Raw genomic sequence first — 22,363 nt, 5'->3', positions numbered from 1 at the left:
GAGGTAGAGGTAGGAGTTGAGATATAGGCAAAACAGGAGCAATTCAGAGGCTAACAAATTCCCAAACCTTCCAAGGGGAGGAAAAGTAAGTATTTGAAATTTGGTCTATAGAACACGCTACTTCAGTCCACACATTTATAGAGTAAATTTTTTACTTGCTTTTGAATGTAAAAAAAAAAATACTTAGAACAATAATTTTCTTAAAATTTTAGTATGTAAAAAGGCTCAATATTATTAATACATTAAGCTTTAACTCTTCATTCTCAGTAATTTGCTTTCTGCTGAAGAATCAGCTCACAAGTACTGGATGATGTGGCAGTTAGAAAGCTGCAGAAGCTCTTTGAACCCATTTTTGTTTACAGGTAAAGATTAATTGATTTTTGAATGCTAAACAAAAAGTAAATGTGAAAGGTATAATTAGTAGAAATGTATTGTCAGTATTCTTATTTTTTATTACTGTTACTGTCGTTATAAAAAACACAGTTCCAAGGACACCTGGGTGGGTCAGCGGTTGAGCCTTTGGCTCAAGACATGATCCTGGGGTTCTGGGATCGAGTCCCTCATTGGGAGCCTGCTTCTCCCTCAGCCTGTGTCTCTGCCTCTGTGTGTGTGTCTGTGTGTGTCTCTCATGAATAAATAAATAAAATCTTAAAAAAAAAAACACCACAGTTCCAAAATTAGGATTTCAAATTTTTTCATCATAATTTTGTGTTGATGCTTATAATGTAGATAATGATTTAAGTAGTTGTGCTGCTTCAGTTCCTCCTTATATTGTGATTTGTCATTATTTAGGTTAGAAGTAATAAGGTAGAAAACTATGCCACAATATGTAAGATGATAGTCATCATAAAATCTGATCAAATATATCTTCTAGTTTAGGTTCATTACAATAAAATAGAATTTCAAATTTAGGAAATCTTACTTTAATTCTTCAAAATGCTATCAAATGTATTAATTTAGTAATTGCTAAAATGGTCAAACAAAATAATGGGTCTATCTCCTAGTAAATACTAGAATAATTTTAACTTCATGATACTTCCACAGATTGAAATAAATCCCTAAATGACTTCTATTGCTATAATACTCTGGACTTTTATAAGTATTAGCATCTTGAAGATGCTAGTTATATAACTTCACATTTCACTTTTTTCCCAATGTGTGAAAAGCTATTTCATAAGGAATGTTCAGTATAATTTTATTTATTGTATTTTTCATCTCTTTTGCCCTGTGAACTGTTTCTATTTGTTTTTGGTTTGTTATTGTTTTTTAAGTGCCAAGAACTGAAGAGTCCCGCAGCCAATGTTCAGTTACAGATTTGAAAAAGATATTTTCTATTGAAGAAGAAAGCCTTGTAGTTAATCCTATAAGCACAGAGTGGTGGAAAGAAGGAGGACTAAATCTGATAGAAACAGAAACTTTGGAACTTCTGAATACGTATTTGTCTGGTAATGATTTATCTTCTAGTGATACTACAATGGAGATATTTTTGCCAACAAAACTACTTCAATTAGAATGTGAGTACATAATAGTAAATATTACTTGTGTGAATTTTTCAGAATGAGAAAATGTTAGATGTTGGCTTTCCACTAGGTGATTGGGAAAATAAAACTAAATTCCAGCATTCAGTATTACCTCTGGCTCTGCCAGAATTTATAACTTTGAGTTCCATTAAGCCCCATTTTCTTCCTTAAAAAAATGAGGAAGTTTGGCTAGCTCCTCCTAAAATCCTTTGTTGTCCTACAATTCTATAGTCTGTTTTTAAATTTCTAGCCATTTTCAATTAAAGTGACTTTGTTTCTTTTTATAAATGATTAATTGCTAGTCTAGTGTTTATTTTACATCAGACTAGACTCAAACCAGCACTGTTATTTTTAAATCTGACAGGTGAACTCTGGGTGTTCAATAATAATATCTAGTAACTTCTCTTTAACAATAGATAATCTATCTTTGTATCTAGAGTATTTACTCACTTAACTAACATTCTTTACTTATACAATTTAAGGCAGCAAAAATGTCTTTTGAGTATCTATCTTTCGAGTTATTTTGTTATATATGCCACTATTATAAATATAACATGCTTTGCCTGAATTATACCTTTTTGAAGTATATGGATTGTTTTTAAATTAGTTTGTGCAATAGTAAATTCAAATCTTAAGAAATTGGGAAAGTTCACTTTTAGTTTATTATATTTATATAAATATTTATATATTTTTAATACAATTTTATGTGTATGTTGGAGACTGCTCAAGGAGATAGAAACTAGGGCAAGAATGGGTATCAGCAAGAGATGTTTCAAAGACAGAAGACAGAGGGCTTTGGTAAAAAGGAAAATAGACTATGTCAAGGAAATGTACACCTATCCTAAGGCCTAGATGGTTACTCAGGGTGGAAAAAGAATTTTAAAAGAGATTAAGTCGATTGACAGACAACAAAAAGAGAGAGGAAGATTTTATGGGGTCTTCAAATATCCAAAATAAAGTATTAAATCTATAAGACTATGTAAAATCTTTACTAGTATATGAAACTATTTTGAGGTTAAAATAAAACATGTAATTCACCTTTACATCAACAGAATTATGATAGTTTAATTCTAAAGTTTAAAAAACTACAACCGAAAAAGTAATAAAAATAAATAAATAGCAATAACTGTATTAGTGCTGGCGCGTTGTCAAGTTGTCAAGATAGCGGTGATCAAACAGAGAGAAGTAGAAGAAAATAATCAGAGAAGGAAGTAATGACAGGTCATATTTGCCTGCTAAACATACCAGGATATCTCTAGAAAATATCTCAGAAGTTGCAAATTGGTGACACTCTGGTCTTAGCCCACATATTATTGACCCATATTAATGTTTTAATTAACTACCAGTATGTACAGTTTCAAGAGTTACAGATAAATGATCTGTATTTTGTCCTTAAAAATTCCAAATACCAGACCTATATTCTTATATAGCAACAATTGGTTGGAGCCACTAGCCCCTCATCACTTTAGACACGCCAGTAATAGCTCACCCACCTCCAATTCCCCACAGTTCCCAGCACTCATAAATGAGACCAGGTGTTAGTTGGCATTTAGCATTACTCTTGCACTTTTGTCTTACATTTAATATAGTTAAGAGGAAAATAAAATGTTTCTTATACCATTATCTCTCATAAAAGCAAAAACAAAAAAATATAGACTACTTTTGGAAGAAAAAAACTCAAAATTTATCTTCCTAAAGATTATGATTTAAGTACGGGCCATATACTTCATTCATTTACATAGCTTATTTATCTGGCCCTATAGACATTTAAGTTTTTCTCAAATAAACTTTGTAAGGTACAAATTATAATAATAAAATGTACCCATTCTAACTGTACAGTTTTATGTATTTTGACAAATGTGCATACCAATGAAACTACTCATCATAACTAAGATATAGAATATTTCTATCACTAGAAAAGTTCCCTGAGCCCCTTTGCATTCTGTAGTCATTCCCATCCCTCTCTTCTTACAAACTTCACTACTGACCCCAGGTAACCTCTGATCTACTTTCTGCCACTAGGTAGTAGTTTCCCTTTTTCTAGAATTTCATTTATGGAATTATATAGTAATTCTTTTGTGTCTGGCTTCTTCCACTCAGCATAACATTTTTGAGATTATTTATGATGTTATGTGTATGACTAGTTCATTTCTTATTACTGAGGAATTTTTCATATGGATATATGAAACTCTCCTGGATTTATTGCCAGATTTTTACTATTAGGAAAAAACTTCTATAGTGTTATTAAAGAAATCTTTTTGTGGACATATGTTATCATTTCTTTTAAGTGAATATATGTTATCATTTAAGTGAATATCTATAATTACTCAGTCTTACAGTAGGTATATATTTAACTTCATAAGAAACTACTAAATTGTTTACCAAAGTCATTGTATCATTATGTATTCATACTAGCAACGTGTGAGAGTTCCAGTTACTCTATATCTTTGTCAACAATTAGTATTGACAGTCTTTGATTTTAGCCATTCTTATGGGTGTGTTGTGGTATCTCACTGTGGTTTTAATTTGTATTTCCTGATGACTAATGATGATGAACATCACTTTACATGGTCACTGGCCATTTGTATACCTTCCTTTAAAAATATATTAGAAGGGAGCCTGGGTGGCTCAGTTGTTTAAGTGTCTGACTCTTGGTTTAGCTCAGGTCAAGATCTCATTGGTAATGAGATGGAGCCCTGGGGCAGGCTCCGTGCTCAGTGGGGAGTCTGCCTGAAGATTCTCTCCCTCTCCCCCTCCCTCTACTTGTATTCTCTCAAATAAATAAATAAACCTTAAAAAAATATATATAATGGATTTATTGAAATATAATTCATTGGTATGCATGGGTGGCTCAGCGGTTAAGCACCTTTGGCCCAGGGTGTGATCCTGGAGTCCCCGCATCAAGTCCCACATTGGGCTCACATTTATGAATAAATAAATAAAATCTTTTAAAAAAAGAAATATAATTCACATACCATGCAACTCATCCATTTAAAGTATAAAAACCATTCAGTGGTTTTTACTATATCCATGGAGTTGTAATCGCCAGTAATTCTAGAACATTTTTCTCATCACCTAAAAGAAATCTCATACCCCTTAGCAGTCACTTCCCATTTTCCCAGCTGTGGAACTACTAATTTATTCTCTGTATAGATTTGTTGACCCTGGTTGTTTCATATAAATGGAATTATACAATATGTGTTTTTTTGTGATTGGCTTCTTTCATTTAGCGTATTTTCACAATTAATCCTTGCTGTAGCATACATATATGAAGTATTGTTCAAATACCCTGTCCAATATAAATTGGCTTTCTTTTTAAATATTAAGCTATAAGAGTTCTTTGTATATTTTGGATATTATCCTTTTTCAAGTATATGTATTGCAGATATATTCTTCTGGTCCGTGGATTGCTTGATACCTAAGGTTTTGACCTTCAGACTTAATTGCAAGCCTATTGGCAATAGGACTTTTCTGAAATTCTTTGCCTGGTAACCTAGCTCCAGAAATAAGAAAAAGAGGTGCTGAATTATTGCCCTTTTTAGAAATTTATTTTATTCAGGCCAAAATTGATTTTACTTATTTATTTATTTAATCATGAGAGACACAGAAAGAGGCAGAGACATAGGCAGAGGGAGAATCAGGCTCCCTGCAGGGAGTTTCATGTGGAACTTGATCCCAGGACCCCACGATCACGACCTGAGCCAAAGGCAAACGCTCAACCACTGAGCCACCCAGGTGCCCCCAAAATTGATTTTCAAAGTAGTAAATAAAGTACTTCTTAGGATCAAATTATAGTAATAAGAACTTACAAAAATTATCCTAATACCCAAGTAGTACACTCATTTATGCTTGGAAGTCATTTGGATATTTTTATTTTCTGTTTTCAGCATCGCTAGAACATAAAAGTTGTTCCTCACCTATTGAACTTATTGATGAGAAATCTACAAATGATCATTTATTACTTTCACAAAATATTTCATCTCCAGCAAAAGAAGTATCAGACTTGTGTTTTTCTGATGATAATTTATCTGTTAAGCAACCAACAAAAGAAGAAAACCCAAAGAATGATCTAGAATCAGTTTACAGAATAAGCGAAAATAAAGAAAATGAAGATTACTTGGAACTTGACTGTGCAGTACCATCTGATGAATTATCTTCCTCTCCAAAAATTGAAAAAGCATCTTTTAAACATGGTAAAAAATGGGAGAATGATTTGGATCTTTTGAGTGACTTTATTATGCTGAGAAATAAATATAAGACTTGTACCTCCAAGACTGAAGTCACAGGCAATAAAGAAAACGATGGTGGGTAATTTAGTAATATTTTGGCACAGATATGATAGCTTTAAGGGCTAAATGTATAATTCATTACAGAAAGTAAGGAAATATAGCTCTTTCAAATAGAATATATTCTTTTTCAAAGTCAAAGGAAATGGCATTCATTCATGATGATACTGACTATGGAGATAGATGTGGCTATTTAAAATATAGATATAGATACATATTTTCCAAAAAATTTAAAAGTGCATTTCAACTTGTAAAAAGCCACTATTTGTAAAACTTTCTTTCTGCAACTTGGCTATACAGGGTCATAGTATTTCTAACTTGTATTGATCATTCTACCATTCTTTTTTCTCCTTTAGCTGACAGTCCTCAGTATTATGACTTATATTTTAATGTATACTTAAGAATACTTTGCCCATTTGGTTGTTCTACTCTTTTTAACTTTGCTAAAGAGTTTCTGTGTTAGTTGTAACTGTTTTACATTCACTGCTTATAACTATATCAAAGGGAGTGTGTGTCCTGTCATTTCACTTCTGGTAAAGAAACAATAGGTATTCTAGAATATGTTTGACATAAATTACCCAGAAGAATTAAGTACAAAAATATTTTTGTGTGAGAATTACAGTATACTTAGGTATTATAGTCTCGTATTAACATACAATTCCACTGTTTAGTTAGTAAGCCCATTTGACTCTCAAACTAAAAGCTCCTTTCTCCAAGTTAGACTTGATTAGTAACAGAGGTAATATTTTGGTGTATATTTTACTTCTTGCCTTATTTTATAGTTAATTCAAGAGCAAGAAAGAATGGTACAACTTATTAGGCCCCCTCAAAAAGTCTAGTAATTGGTATTATTTAATCCTAGTTATTCCAATTATTTATAGTTAATTAAAAGTGTACTTACAATCTATTTTAGGATATTTTACTCCATGATTTTTCACATGCATTTAAAGCTAATTTGTTAAAATGGTATTACATTTCCAAAATTATCTTGTAATCATATTATTAATAGATAACATTGCTATCTAATTAACATAAGTAACTATAAATAAGTTAATTAGTTATATGTATATTTGTAATCCTCTACAATGCTTGGGAAAGAAGAAAGGAAACTGACATTTTTGAACATTGAATGCCAGCACTAAATTACATGTTGGAGATAAATACGATATTATTGCTCACCCTGAGAAGCTAACCACATAGTAGAGTAAGGCTTATAGAAAATGCCTGAGACGTGATCCTGGAGTCCCGGGATCGAGTCCCACGTCGGGCTCTCTGCATGGAGCCTGCTTCTTCCTCTGCCTGTGTCTCTGCCTCTCTCTCTCTCCCTCTGCATCTCTATGAATAAATAAATAAATATAAAAAAAAACTCATGAAAATTAAAAAAAAAAGAAGAAGAAGAAAAAGAAAATGCCTGAGAGCTGAAGGGGGGTGATGGTAAGAATTGTCCTAATTAAGAAAGGATGGAGGGATGCCTGGGTGGCTCAGTAGTTGAGTGTCTGCCTTCAGGGTCCTGGGATCGAGTCCCACATTGAGCTCCCTGTGAGGAGCCTGCTTCTCCCTCTGCCTATGTCTCTGCCTCTCTCTCTGTGTCTCTCATGAATAAGTAAATAAAATCTTAAATAAAGACATAAAGGATGGAGACGGGGAGGACTTGGGGCATAGGAGAGAATTAGTAGCAGAAGGAAGAGTATATGAAAAGCCACAGAGAAATGCAGTTGAGCTATATGTGCCTTTTAGGTGTCAGGAACTGTATTTGATGTTTAATCTTTATAACAATATTCAAAATAGGTATATTTATCTATATTTTATATATGAGGATACTGAACCTAGATCAGAACTGAGATCAAAACAGTGATCTGTTGATGCCAAGATTCTTTATGCTACTGCAATTCAGCACTGTGACACATCCATTAACCTGAATAGTTGTTCAATTTAATACTGACATGTTTCAAGGAAGAACTTTAACAACTGTGATCATATTACATGAAAGCATTTTAAGTAAAGCAGCATTAAGTTTTCCTGAGTAATGCAAAATAATATTTTTTTATTAGAATTTCAAGATAAAGAAGAACCTTCTTTGACTCTTCAGGAAGCAAGTCCTATTGTTTGTACTCATAAAGCTCTAGAGAAAATGAATCAGGAAAGGAGAGCAGATAATGTCATTGAAATTCAAGCATCAGGTATGATGTATGCTTTTTAAAATACATTCAAATTAAGTAAATTTGAATGTACTTTCCTGAGTAAGACATACCTGATTTTCCATGCAATTTTCTTCACTTGTTTCAGATGTTTCTTCATCCCATTCCTACTTTCAAGATATTCCCACACCTGGAACACCCTATTCACTGCCTCTGCCCTGTTCCATTGCTCTACTCCAGGGCACTCAGTATTATGTCTTCCTTCATTTAAACAGCTGCTTCCCTACATTCATTAGACAACAGCACACTGCAGCTGCTCAGGCTCTTCTGCCCAATCAGGAAAAATGAAAAATCTGAAGCTTATTCCCTGTGTTCTCTTACCCACTGTCAGGGTGATATTTTAAAAAGCTATTATTGTTTCCAATACTGACTAAAATTTTTGCTTCTGCTATGAAGAATACTGTTTGACTCCTAAAGAATAGCCTGCTTAAGAACATCATGCTCATTATTAGAATCAATAAGGAAGTATGACACTAGCTTTTAATATCTTTTCATTGTTTTGGTTCAGTTTTATTTATGACCTTAAGGTGATAACGCTCATCTTAAAGTATTGATACTCTAAGTGAAAACTAGAAACAATTTGTCATTGTTGTAAATTCGTTCAGCTTAAGGTTGTAAGCTGATTCCGGAGGGAAAAGAAAAAAATTATGTGATTCTCTTTATATGGCTCTTCACACTTGTCATGCCAAATTAGTTACTGAATAAATACCATAAAATTATACTAATTCCATAGAGGGGTCTTTGTTTGTTTGTTTCATTGTTAATTAGTTTACTTAGAACAAATATCCTAAAATGAACCTCTACATTAACTCATGATTTTTAACTCAGGAAAGAATTTGGATGTAGTTCAGTTTTCCGTGAAGTGACATATTTAATTGGTTTGTCAAAAAGAGCATACCATCCTTATAAAACACTATCTTTAATGCTTTTATTTTCACAGATAGCCAGTGCCAAGCATTCTGTCTCCTAGAAGCAGCAGCTACTCCTATCTTTAAAAAGCTTGAATGCCTCTGTACTCTCCCTGCTGCTGATTGGACATTTGCCACTGTCATTTTTGACCAAACAAGGTTCTTCTTAAAGGAGCAAGAAAAAGTAATAAGTGATGCTATTCAGCAAGGTGAAGACAAATAAAAGTCAATTATTTAAAAGGATAACAATTTATGTATTATGGTATCAAATGAGTAAAAATTGAATATAGAAGGTATAGAAATGAGTCATGAATGAAGGCATAACTTTAATTCAGAATATGACACCCATAAGCTAATACTGGAGGGTGAGCTAAGTAAGGAGAAAAAGGTAACAAATATCATCTGGCATTGCTTCTCAGTGATGCTCCTAATTGACATATATTACTTGACAGATTCCTATTGCAAAAATCAAGTTAACCCTATTATTGTTAACATCTGAACCACCTAATTGCCTCCCAAGATGGGGGGAGGTTGAAAAATAGATTAATTAAAGTCAATCCTGGGACTTTTCTTCTGGTCAAGATGGAGTAACAGGGATGAGTTTACCCTCCATTCAGGAAAAAAAGAAAAAGAAAAGACAAAGACAAAATACACGAAACCAGTTTTTAAGACCCTAGACATGAGGCAGTGAAGCACAGTGATACCTGAGAGATGAGAAACAAGTAAGGTGAGCCCTATCATTGCCCTAGCTTACTGCATTGAAAGAGTCACCAGGCCACACCACAGGGAGAGATACTAGGCAGAGCCCAGTGGAGAATCCGTGTTGAGGAAACAGAACTGAGAGTCCAGGGAGACCAAGGCAGCTAGAGTTCAGAAGATAGGATATGAGAGAGTGGAGAGCTTCATACAGAGGATTGAACAGAATACTGATCAAAGAGTATATGTGAGGAAACCACCTGAGTTTGGGGAAACAAACCATCTGAAAGGATTAGAGTAAGTAGTACTCTGCACTCACGCAGGGCAGGGAGTAATGCCTGCTCCCATCAGCTAGGTGAGAAAAACTCATAATTTGTTGGGCACCCAACATGGTAAAATTCACGTCTGGCATCCTATCAAAGATTACCAGGCATAACAAGAGATAGGAAACCACAATCCATAATGAGAATAATCCATCAAAGCAAGCTCAAAACTGACAAAGATGTTAGCATTATTAGGGAAGGACACTGAAACTTCTTATAACTGTGTTCCATATGTTTAATAAGTTGGAGATGTAAAAAGGACACAAATCAGGCTTCTAGAAATGAAAATACAATGTATGAAATGAAAAAATGTACTGGATTAATGGCAGGGTAAATATTGCAGAAGAAAAGATTAGTAAATTTGAAGACATAGCAATGGAAACTATTAACAAAATAAAACACAGGTAGATAAAAGAATCTTTAAAAAGAAAAAAAAGAGCATCAGTGTGCTGTGAAATAATTTCAAATAGCCTGACATAATAGTAACTGAAGTCCTCAAAGGAGAGGCAAAGGGGGTAAATAGAAAAAGTATTTGAAGAGATAATGACTGGAAGCTTTCCAAACTTAGTTAAGAACTACAAACCCAGAGGTCCAAGAAACTCAGTGAACCCCAAGCACAAGAAGCATAATGAAGCTACATCAAGGCATATCATTATCAAATTGCTCAAAACTAGTAGTACAGAAAATTGTAGGAGCAGCCAGAGAATTAAAAAAAAAAAAGTTGCATAAGGAAAGCAAAGATAAAGATGACATAATTTCTTATCAGAAGTAGTACAAGTAAAAAGACAGTGGAGTAAAATCTTTAAAATACTGAAAGAAGGGCAGCCCCGGTGGCGCAGCGGTTTGGCCCTGCCTGCAGCCCAGGGTGTGATCCTGGAGACCCTGGATCAAGTCCCACATCGGGCTCCCTGCATGGAGCCTGCTTCTCCCTCTGCCTGTGTCTCTGCCTCTCTCTCTCTCTCTCTCTCTCTCTCTCTCTGTGTCTATGAATAAATAAAATCTTTAAAAAATAATAAAATAAATAAAATACTGAAAGAAGGGGTGCCTGGGTGGCTCAGTAGGTTGAGCAACTGACTCTTGATTTGGGCTCAGGTCATAATCTCAGGGTCCTGGGATTGAGCTGGGAGTCTACTTGAGAATAAACTCCCCTCCCTTTAACCCCCTTCCTCTCCCTCTCTCCCAAATAAATATTTAAAAAATAAAATGAAATACTGAAAAAAATCCTAGTTTTCTATACTAGGCAAAAGTATACTATGAGAGCAAAGGTGAAATAAAGATATTTTCATACATACAAAAGCTGAAAGAATTTGTCAGCTGCAGACCTGCACTTTAAGAGATGTTCCTCTAAAGAAAGAAGAAAAATGGTACCAAATCTAGTTTCTCTGCCCTGTTCTCATCCCTTCCAGGCCATGACTGACTTGTTTCCACAAGTCCTTACAGGGGCTGGATATACTACCCATAAATGATTCTCCTGTTGCTTCTTGTTTTCCAGTGACGACTTCATATTTGCCTTGATCTTTATTGATTGATTTGATGAGCAGTTTTCAAAGTTTTTAGCAGAACTTTTGGTACAAATAAATATTTCATGGGCTCCCATTATATAAAATGGAGAAAATTAGAGCTTTTCTGGTTGAATTGGGGCAGCAGCCCTAGATTCCTATCTTCTTGATATCATTTTTGCACACAGTGCAAAAATCCAATCTATCATCTTCAAAAAGCTCTGGAACTACATGGAAAACATTAAGTAGACAGTTGGTCTGTCCTTGTAAATATATCTCTGGTTTGAGTCATATCTTTGGACAAATATTCCCAGGTGTCTCTACCTCCATTTCAAGGTATTGCTTTATTTTATAATCACTCATCTTTGTCTTCACCAGGTGGCAAGCTATAAGTTTAATTTTCTTCTTGTTTTATAACTGAGAATCACTCAAGAGTAGGAACACTAAGGATAGCTGTCTGGGTTTGAATGCCAGGTCCACCATTTATTCACAAATTGACCTTGGACAGTTACTTAACCTTATTCAGACTGTTTCCTCATCCAAAAAATGAGGATCATAATAAACTTGTCTGACAGGGTTATCATTATAGATTCAGTGAAATAACCAACTTATAAACAGCCTGGCACATAGTAAACAGCCTGGCACATAGTAAGCACCTGATAATGAATGTTACCTAGTGTTGTTAAGCATTCTGATACATATTCCAAAATTCTTATGTGTATCTTATGTTTTTAAATATGTTTCTTCTTGCTTAGGTACAAACCATGAAAAAGAAATGACATTTAAACATGCTGCTCTCTTACATCTTCTGGTAACAATTAGAGATGTCCTTTTAACGTGCGGCTTGGACACAGCATTGGGTTAGTGAGAGAAATTTTTACTTCTCCTTTTGTTCCTATTAAAATATTTTATCTGAAATAACTTACTTTTTTGAAAAAGAGGCACCTTATGAGAAATTATGTAACCTCTTTTACTTCCACATTAAATGATATATACATTTTGGCATAATTATAATAGAATATATATTTTTATTCTGCCTGTATCCTTTAAAAGAAATCATTTGTAACAAATATCATCACTTAGAAAACTAGGTTTAAGATTCTTTAATCTAGGCCTGAATTACAGAGTCATAATGGACTTAGGCAGATTTGATTGTATAATCATTGTCATGCACTACTTTTTAATGTAAGATGATATTTTGCCATGTACATTATAGGTCTTCATTGAATGTGGCTTTGAATCTTTGCTAGCTGAATATATATAATTAATATAACCAAATTAATAGTAGTAGGATATTGTACAATTTCTTTTTTAGTTTTGCCTGTGAATTAGGGTATGAATTACTAGAGGAATAAAAATCAAGATATTAAAAAAAAATCCAGATATTTTGAATACATTGGAAAATTTTAAAGATTTTAGAAATTTTTTCTAAACTATCAAATTCATTAAAATATTTGTCTCAATACATTACTGTTCTAGGCTCCTTATTGCAAGGTTATGTAGACTTGTTTAGTAATGGTATGCTTATAGAATTGTTTTATAATTTAGAATGTCTGAAACCCATTTAAAATACAAAATGAAAATAATTTTTCTCTGCTCTATGACCCAAAGGTTTTGTTTTATCTGACCCAGACAAGTATTTCTCTAATCCAAGGTTTGATAAGTACTGAGCAGCATTGAATTACAACTATACTCCCTCTACAGCACTGGGAGTTAATATTTGCCAAGTACTATATTAGTATTATCTGGCAAAGTATTATAACTAAGTTACAGCTACATTTAGAAAGCCCAACATGGTCCTTTTCCTTTCCTCTCCAATTAAACCACTTGGGTATTGATGCTGGATTGGGTTGTTTTCCTTCCATCCCCAAACAAATATGGACTGGGGGCTCTCGCCCTAGTTTACAGTACCTGAAACTGGTATAAGGATATAGTATCACATGTTCTTCTATTTAGTCATCTGTCTTCATTATACTTTGCTTTTTCCATAAAAGATCATCAGTTCTACCAAAAGCATAACGTAAGGCAGAATGTCAGAATCTAGAATATCTGAGCCCCCAGTGCTGTAGAGTCTTGTGACTCTGCTGCTCGATGCTTAATAGTTTTAGAGAAATATTTATGGAGGATTGCTTGAGGTATGTTCACCTTTAAGTACTCTTAAAATCTACACTAGGATTAAGTGTGACCATGAAGAACTATATACTGTATACTTGGGCTGAATTATTTTTGCTCCTCGAAGAAATACTTTTACTAAATCAAAGTTGGGCATTGCTATTTGGTTACCTTGAGGCATACTATGAAAGTAAAATACTTATTGGAAAACAAACTTAAGCTCTGTACCAAGCTTTTAACCACCAACATTTTTAGTGGAGAGATCTCTCACTCCTCTAAACCTCTAAAAATCAAAGAGTGAATTAGATTGTTCAATTTTCTTTTTCTCTGCATAGTGGCTGAGAAAGAAATTTGGTCCATGGGGATCTGGCAGTCTGTTTTGGTGCCTTCCAGAATTCTGTATTTTTCTACCAGTTTCCAGTTTGCTACCTTTCCCAAGCTAGGAAGCTAATGAGTTTCAAGATTAAAGTATAGAGTTTCACTTCTGGGCTTTAACCCAGAAATAAATTCAGTATTGTGTAATGCGTATTATGGCAGTGATATGTATTAATGGCATAAAGGATGGAGACTGTTACCCTTAAAGCTGAACATTTGTTTAAAAATAAGTAGGAGCTTGCCAAGTAAGTAAAGTATGAAAGGGTATTATAGGCAGCATTAAGAGCCCAGAAGAATGACCCAGTGGGTATGCTGCATATGGTTCTATGTAGCTAAACTGAAGAAGTATAAGGTAGAAAGGAGTAGGAACTAAGCCTGAAGACATAACAACCAAATCATGAATAGCCTTTTAAGCTGCACAAAAGAGTTCAGATCTTTTTCTGTAGATGATAGGGAGCCCATTGAAACAGGGATGCTACTGGATTAGGCTTCTCTTTCAGAAGGTTAGAGAATCAGGAAGAGCTTTTAAGAGAAATTCCTGGGAGAGTCTGGATTTACTATGAACTTTCAAAGATGGGTCTCAGGATTCTGTGTTTAGAAACTGCTTTAGTGAGTCTGAATTTAGGCTCCGCTGTTTTAGCAGCTATACAAATAAATTATGCATAAATATCATGGATTATTTACCAAGAGCTTATAGACTAATGAGATTGTTATATACATGAATAAGAAATCAAGTATAAAAGCCAAGAAAATTCCAATGAAGTAGTATTTCCATAGGACTTGCATATAAGTGTAGACCAAGGCAGGAGGCAGGAAACGATGGGATATATTCAGAGGATATATAGACTATGTTGTTATGTAACTTAAAAGGAGACTTTTTTTTAAAAGATTTTTATTTATTTATTTATTCATGAGAGACACACACAGAGAGAGGCAGAGACACAGGCAGAAGCAGAAGCCGGCTCCCTGTGGGGAGTCCAATGCGGGACTCGATCCCAGGACCCTGGGATCACAACCTGAGGGGAAGGCAGATGCTCAACCACTGAGCCAGGCGTTCCCGAAAAAGGAGATATTTGATACATATTTTTCAGCTTCATTCAGTTTTGAGGTTTTCATTAGTCAATATCTTTGATCAAAATCAGAAAAGGATTAAAGGAAATTTATGACTCTTGTTTTCTTTCAAGTTTTTACCATGGAATTTCTCAAAGAACAAAAAGGCATGCCTCCCCCACCCCTCCACTTTTGTTTTTAACAGGATATTTGTCAACTGCAAAAGATATCTACAGAAACATTTTAGGCTCCTATTTGGATGACATTTGGAGACAATTGGAGATCATACAGTTTATTAGGGAAAAAAATCCTGAAACCAACTACAAGATACAAGAACTACAATGTCAGATACTAAATTGGATGCAAAGTGAACAACAGATTAAGGTAAGTGCTGGAATAAAGCAGATAACGGTAATCAGCTTAAATAAGAATTGGATGTAAGATCAATTTTTGCATTTAACACTGAAATTTTGAAATAGGCTAGACTATTTGGTTCCTTGATAGTTTTCTTCTTGAGTAAGTTAACAAAAAGAATCAGACTGAGAGAAAGGGTGAGTTGCGCCATTGTTCATATATATTGAATTTTTTAAAACTTTAATTTTTATTATATACAGTTTTCTATGGATTGGCTTTCCAAAGCTCAGAATTATTGTCTGGCACTTTATGTTCATGAACATATACCAAATAACAGAACCAGAATAATTTATTTTTAGATTTTGAGCCAGAATCTCATCTTACATGATTCCATAAAAAAAAAAAAAAAAAGCATTTAACATTGGATTACATTGGAAATTTTTGCCCACCCCTGCCTCAAGCATATGAAGGTTGCATTGATAAAGACTTAAGAGGAAATACTTTCTTAAATGTTTTCAAGCTGAAAAACATTTCAAATGCTTTATGCTAAATCTGGATACAAATGTGGCCTTTTTCTTCTTCTTTTTTCTTTGCCCCTCCTGTCTCTATCTCCAACTCTGGTTACTTAGATAACTTACTTGTCATTAAAGTAAAATAATCAGTAAGAAATTGAAATTCATTTGTTGTCCCCCACCATCACAAGAAAAAGCTGTAATAATAACTAGGAAAATATAGCAACAAATATTGGTTTTCTCCAACCAATTCAAACTTATCTGGGTTGAATTTAGCACTAACAGTGCAGATAGAGGCAATTTATGTATACACTTACCTATATGAGAGTACATGGATGCTAAAAATGCTCTACTCCAAAATATTTTCCTCATTGATGTTTGATCTTACCAGAATTTATTCCTTTGTGTTTAAGCACTGACATCTTTTACAGCACAAATATCTAGTTGGTAATCTTATTTGTCAATAGTTTCATGTAACCAATTAAGCTTGTTATTTTGTCACAGTAGCAAAACTATGAAAAAATAATTATTCAGAGATCTATGAAATTCTTATTTTTGATCAGGTGCTGATTATAATAAGAATGGACTCAGATGGTGAAAAGCATTTACTCATCAAAATTCTTAACAAAATGGAAGGTAGGGAGTTTTAAATTACACTTCTTTTGGTAGCAAATATTTGGAACATATAAAAATGTAGCGATCTAAGTTTTTAAATTAAGATATAATAACATACTATAAAATTCATTCTTTAAAAGTACATAACTGGGGATCCCAGGTGGCTCAGCGGTTTAGTGCCTGCCTTCAGCCCAGGGCGTGGTCCTGGAGTCTGGGGATCGAGTCCTACATCGGGCTCCCTGCATAGAGCCTGCTTCTTTCTCTGCCTGTGTCTCTGCCTCTCTCTCTGTGTCTCTCATGAATAAATAAATAAAATCTTTAAAAAAATAAATAAATAAAAGTACATAACTCAGTGGGATCTAGCCAGTTTTTAAATAAATCTTGACTAAGTCTGCAATATAAATATTATAAGGTACTTATGTGTACATTATATGTACCTTTGTGTGTATTAAGTTGACACCTTTTATTGTCTACTAGTTGCTAAATGATTCTGTATACTTACAATAACTCTATAAATCAGTTTTACAAATAAGTAAACTAGGGTTCATAAGGGTATAACATGCCACATCTCACAGGTAGTAAATGAGGAAATCAGGATTTGAACCAAGGTCTGTCTTGTTCTAGTGTCATTCTTCAATTCTTCTACCTACTGTTGCCCCCTCTGCCAACCCTTTCCACCTTGTGCCATGGAACCTGTTCTTATATGGAAACTCTTCTCCTTTTTTATCTTCTGGTGTTAAGTGAACCCAGCTTTCCCCTGATGATACAGCTCCCCTGTATCCCTTTCATAGGGAAGCTGATAATTCTCTCTCATTATATATGTGATATATTTATTTCATAGGGTTGAAAGGGCCATTTCTTGCTTTCCATTATCCTTACTAAAACATTATTCCTCTATCCTCTGAGGCTTTGCCATATTGCCACACCCTTCTCTACCACTCTGTATTGCCATCATTTAGTAACCCCCCAAGCATTCCCCATCATCCATGGATATTTGTGCACCTGCTTCATGGTATTCTTTTCACTCCTAGTCCTGCAATTATCCTAGGTGTCATTAATGTGAACAACTCATTCAACACCCGGATCCTACAGTCTCATTAGCTTCCACAGCAGAAATGATATTCACTTCTTGGATATGCCATTGACCTTGTAATAATGCAGAACTGTGCTCCTTATGAACTTTAAATTCTATTACATTGTTCTCTGTCCACAGCCATCTGACCTCCTCCATGATGTTCAGCATCTTAGAGGTCTGTAATCAGTCAACTCCTTATTTGTTTCACATTTTTCTCTTTCCAGAGTTGGTGATGTGCCCATGACTTTAAACAGTCTTGTCAGGCAGCCCCGGTGGCTCAGCGGTTTAGCGTCGCCTTCAGCCCAGGGCATGATCCTGGAGACCCCCTGCATGGAGCCTGCTTCTCCCTCTGCCTGTGTCTCTCTGCCTCTCTCTCTCTCTCTCTCTCTCTCTCTCTCTCTCTCTCGTGCATAAATGAATAAAATCTTTAAAAAAAGATATAAAAAAATCAGTCTTGTCCTTCTGCTGTACCTTACATTTAAACCCCAGCTCTAAATCCATCAAGACATTTAATCCCTCTGTTCCTCTACCTGAGCTCCTGAGCATTATTAAAGAAAATCAGATAGTTTGGTACCACTACAAACTTACCTTCTCTGACCTTATATGGGCTCTTAATACCTCTTCACAACCTTTCATCTTACAACCTTATCATCTGCAGACTTACCTTCACTTTTCTATTCTTTTATCTTTTCATCCTTTCTTTATAAAGGAGGTGAACCTCTTCCCTTCAAAAACCAACTTTTCACTTCTGCTTTGGATCCCATCTCTTCCTACATCAGTGTGTTCCCATCAGTTATCTCCTCACCCAACCTTCCTCTCTAATGACTCTCCCTTAATCTTTAAGTCTTTCAGTCTTAAAAAATAAAATACCACCCTCAACCTATGTTACCCTTTGTTTACTATTTCTCTTCCTTCCATAAATTGCATCTTTGCCCACCTCCAAATATATTTCTTTGCTGTAACCCTACCCAGTTATTTATCATGCTGTGTCCTATCTCCATGCCCTTACACCTCCTGTTCCTGCTATCATGGTACTCTTCTCCCCTTCTTTAGCAGCTAACTTCTATACATCCTTTAAAAATCAGTTAAAACGTTTATTCAGGAAGCTTTGATTTAAAGGCTTTCGCTTGTACTCTCAGTGTATTATGCGCATACTTCTAAGGCAGTACTTACCATCTTAGGCTGTAACAACTGATTCTCGTTTGTTTTCGTCACTAGCATATCACCTTCTGGAGGGTAAGGACCATGCCGTAATTTGTATTCCCAGCACCCCCTAAAATGCCTGGAATATAGAAGGGACTTAATAAAAACGAACTGAATAACTGAACTAGTGGATGCCTCTCTACTTACCTAGTGGACTGAGACTAGTGAAAAAGATTAAATTGAACTATGTACAAATATTGGAAATGTCTGCGTATCAGTGCAGTTAGCAAAATTAACTGTTAAATTATAGTAATATGAGAATGGAAGACTCTTTCAAGCAGAACTTTATAAGGTGCTATTTCTAGACATTATCATGTATTTAGAATCCAAATTTGCAAGCTTGGATCTTATTATTTCATCCAGTTTTCCAGTCTTGGGAAGATGAGGTCTTATCCACCAAATTCACAAGCTATTACTAGTACCAAAATGTAAAAGCAGTAGTTAACAATTGTGAGCCTGAACCACTGCCACATCTGTCTGGATTTAGGGTAACTGAAAACATTTTTTTAAATTAGGAAAGTGCTGAGCAATGTAATATTATGAAACAAAAGGATTTGGGTATCTGGTGTAATACTTTTATGAAGAGGTTTAGGAAATATTTCTGCGCCACAGAGAAGAATACTTAAACCCACTTAATGGGGCAACTTTTCCTTTGATGTACTTAAGATACACAGGCAAATTATTATTGTATATATCACTTGTTTTCTAGGCTTCATGCTGAACATTCTGTTTCTTTTAGTTTTGGGGATTATATCATCATTACTCTATTTCATTTCAATAAGATCTACTGACACAAAATATTTGACTCTCTAAGTTGAGAAAATGTTTTTCCTCTCTAACTAGCAGCTCTCCTCTGTGTCTAGGAGTGAAGTCTCTTTTTTTTTTTTTTCCTGTCTAGTATTAGAAAGTAGGAATTGTGATTTCATCATCTCTGGGCTTGCAAGATCCTCGTAATGCACTTAGCAAGTAATCTGCTTTGAAACCACAGTTAAGGCAGAACAGCTAAAGAGATTAGGTTTTAAATAGTATGACTCTGGGGTGCCTGGTGGGCTCAGTCAGGAGATCATGTGACTCTTGATCTCAGCATTGTGAGTTGAGTCCCACTTTTGGTATAGAGATTACTTCAAAATAAAACCTTTTTAAAAAATATTTTATTTATTTATTCATGTGAGACACACAGAGAGGAAGAGACACAGGCAGAGGGAGAAGCAGGCTCCCTGCAGGAACCTGATGCGGGACTAAATCCCAGGACCCTGAGATCACAACCTGAGCCAAAGGCTCAACCACTGAGCCACCCAGGTGCCCAAAATAAAACTTTTTAAACTAATAATATGACCTTATAAATTTATATAAGAAGAGAAATACTGCTTATTCTCTTCTTATTGGTACCCAAACTATTGTCATATCAAGCCAAGTAAACATTGAATTATTAAGCATTACTCATTATCACATCATGCCTTTGTGAACTTAACAACTGACAAAAGTACACTAATAAAGTGTAAAATTTATTTTGACTAGATAGCTATTCTTAAACCAATAGTGCCTACCAAAAATAAACTATGTGTGGCTACAGAATTTTTGAAATTTATTTTATTTTGTTAAAATATCAGTAACATAAGAAACTTAAATTATGATTAGGAAGCAGAAGTGAATTAAGAAGTAGATGGCACCCAATAGGTCCACTTCGTATACAGTCAATAGAAAGGAAAAAACGACATCAAAATGTAGTCTCTAGTTATTTAGTTATGTACTTACGTTTTTGACTAAAGAAAAAAGGTAAAATCAGCCATGATTTTTAGCAAAGCAAAATTAAATGCACAGGGGCACCTGAGTGGCTCAGTGGTTGAGCGTCTGCCTTTGGCTCAGGTCATGATCCTGGGGTCCTGGGATCGAGTCCCACATCGGGCTCCCCGTAGGGAGCCTGCTTCTCCCTCTGCCTATGTCTCTGCCTCTCTCTCTGTGTCTCTCATGAATAAATAAATAAAAATATTTTTTTAAAAAACTAAATGCACAGAATTGATGAGCGTTTAATTTAGTTACTTCCAAATTAAGATTTTGGGATCCCTGGGTGGCTCAGCGGTTTAGCGCCTGCCTTTGGCTCAGGTCGTGATCCTGGAGTCCCGGGATCAAGTCCCACATCAGGCTCCCTGCATGGAGCCTGCTTCTCCCTCCCTCTGCCTGTGTCTCTGCCTCTCTTTCTCTCTCTCTCTCTCTCTATCCCTCATGAATAAATAAATAAAATCTTTTTTTAAAAATAAGATTTTGATCCATTTTATTATTTTAGATAAATTCAGAATTTCCATGCTTATACATACAAAACATATATACTCACACACCAGAAATATTACCCATGCTTCAAACTTTCTGATACCCACAGACAGAAAAATAATCCAGCAAACTGTATTTTAAACAGTTACCTTGTTCACAGATCTTTAATTCATTTTTATGGTAGTGAAATATATGAACACCTAAAAATTATATATGAGGAAAACACTGGAAAACATTTTTTTGTATTATTCTTTTTTTCCCAACAGGTTTAACATTGACTGTCATACATTCAAACAAAAGGAAAGATGTTCTGGAATCTGAAGGTGTTTTAAATGGGTAAAAATATGTATTTCTTCACCTGGGAGGAATAAGCTACTAGTTTCACAGGAAAAGCATAATTTCTCCTGGAATTTGATTTTTAAAAAAGGTTTAGTAAATACTGAGATGAATCAATGTCACTCTCCTCTTTCTGAAAAGTGTTTTACATTAGAATACTTAACTCAAAAAAAAAAAAAGAATACTTAACTCAGGTCATATATTCTATATAATTGTTGTCCAAAATTTTCATTCAATATTGCTTTTTAATATTCCCAAATTATCATGATCATTGTTATTGTAGCAGAGGAAGTGCCCATTTAGACTTATCCTTGTTTATACCAGTTTTGGGGGTTTTATTGTTTCTTGTATCTTCTTTCTTTTGAGTTCTCATTCTTTCTGAAGTATCCCTTAGAAATTCTTTTGATGAGAGCATGCTAATAATAAAATTGGTGTTGACTTGTCTAAAAATGTTTTTATTTTGCCTTATTTTATGTAGAAATTTTTATTTCTAATATTGAGATCCAAATAATAAAAAGTTGTAAATCAAATAGAATCCCACAAAGCATTTAACTTATGTCTATTATCTATCTAGATTGCTCTAGAGAGAAAGCAGTAGAGAATTTTCAGTATAATAAGTGCTATTATATGGAATTTGAAGATGGAAATGATAAATTTATGATATTTAAGTATCCCTGATTTTTATTGTTGCTAAATCATCTATGAAGTTCATTGAGAAAAAGAAAAATCATTTCAAAGTTGTCAGATAATCTGTTGTGTAGATCCTCAAAGATGAAAACCTCACATGTGTAAGAAAATGAGATTGAATTCTCATGGTGACTTGTCTGTTATTGAGAGGACTCAGTTAATAAAATTAGGATCCCTTGCATTTGAGGATGTGAAGTAGTCCAGTTTTTTAGATTTTGTTTTTTAGAAAAATGTATGACCATCAGCTCACCTGGCTGGCTCAGTCAAAAGAACACAGTACTCTTCTCAGGGTCGTGAGTTTGAACCCCACATTGAGTGTAGAGATTACTTAAAAATTTAAGGGGCA

The 22,363-nt window shown here is 34.5% G+C and overlaps 1 protein-coding gene across 4 annotated transcripts in view; it reads left to right on the top strand.

The window, feature by feature from the left end:
• SHOC1 (shortage in chiasmata 1) overlaps window positions 1-22,363 on the top strand; it is an 88,544-nt gene that overhangs the window by 43,448 nt on the left and 22,733 nt on the right. For 3 of the 4 annotated variants that reach the window (XM_038553106.1, XM_038553107.1, XM_038553109.1), the window contains 9 exons: window positions 268-362; window positions 1,272-1,514; window positions 5,408-5,824; window positions 7,858-7,986; window positions 8,945-9,121; window positions 12,186-12,290; window positions 15,173-15,351; window positions 16,397-16,469; window positions 21,261-21,330. In XM_038553106.1, coding sequence (XP_038409034.1) covers window positions 268-362; window positions 1,272-1,514; window positions 5,408-5,824; window positions 7,858-7,986; window positions 8,945-9,121; window positions 12,186-12,290; window positions 15,173-15,351; window positions 16,397-16,469; window positions 21,261-21,330 — 1,488 coding nt within the window. The remainder of the gene's footprint in view (window positions 1-267; window positions 363-1,271; window positions 1,515-5,407; window positions 5,825-7,857; window positions 7,987-8,944; window positions 9,122-12,185; window positions 12,291-15,172; window positions 15,352-16,396; window positions 16,470-21,260; window positions 21,331-22,363) is intronic. The other variant, XM_038553108.1, reaches the window with a different exon arrangement.

This window comes from Canis lupus, chromosome 11 (genome assembly GCF_011100685.1).
Source record: "Canis lupus familiaris isolate Mischka breed German Shepherd chromosome 11, alternate assembly UU_Cfam_GSD_1.0, whole genome shotgun sequence".
Taxonomy (NCBI): domain Eukaryota; kingdom Metazoa; phylum Chordata; class Mammalia; order Carnivora; family Canidae; genus Canis; species Canis lupus.
Note: the sequence above shows the minus strand (reverse complement) of the source record. Positions and strands in the feature narration are given on the sequence as shown.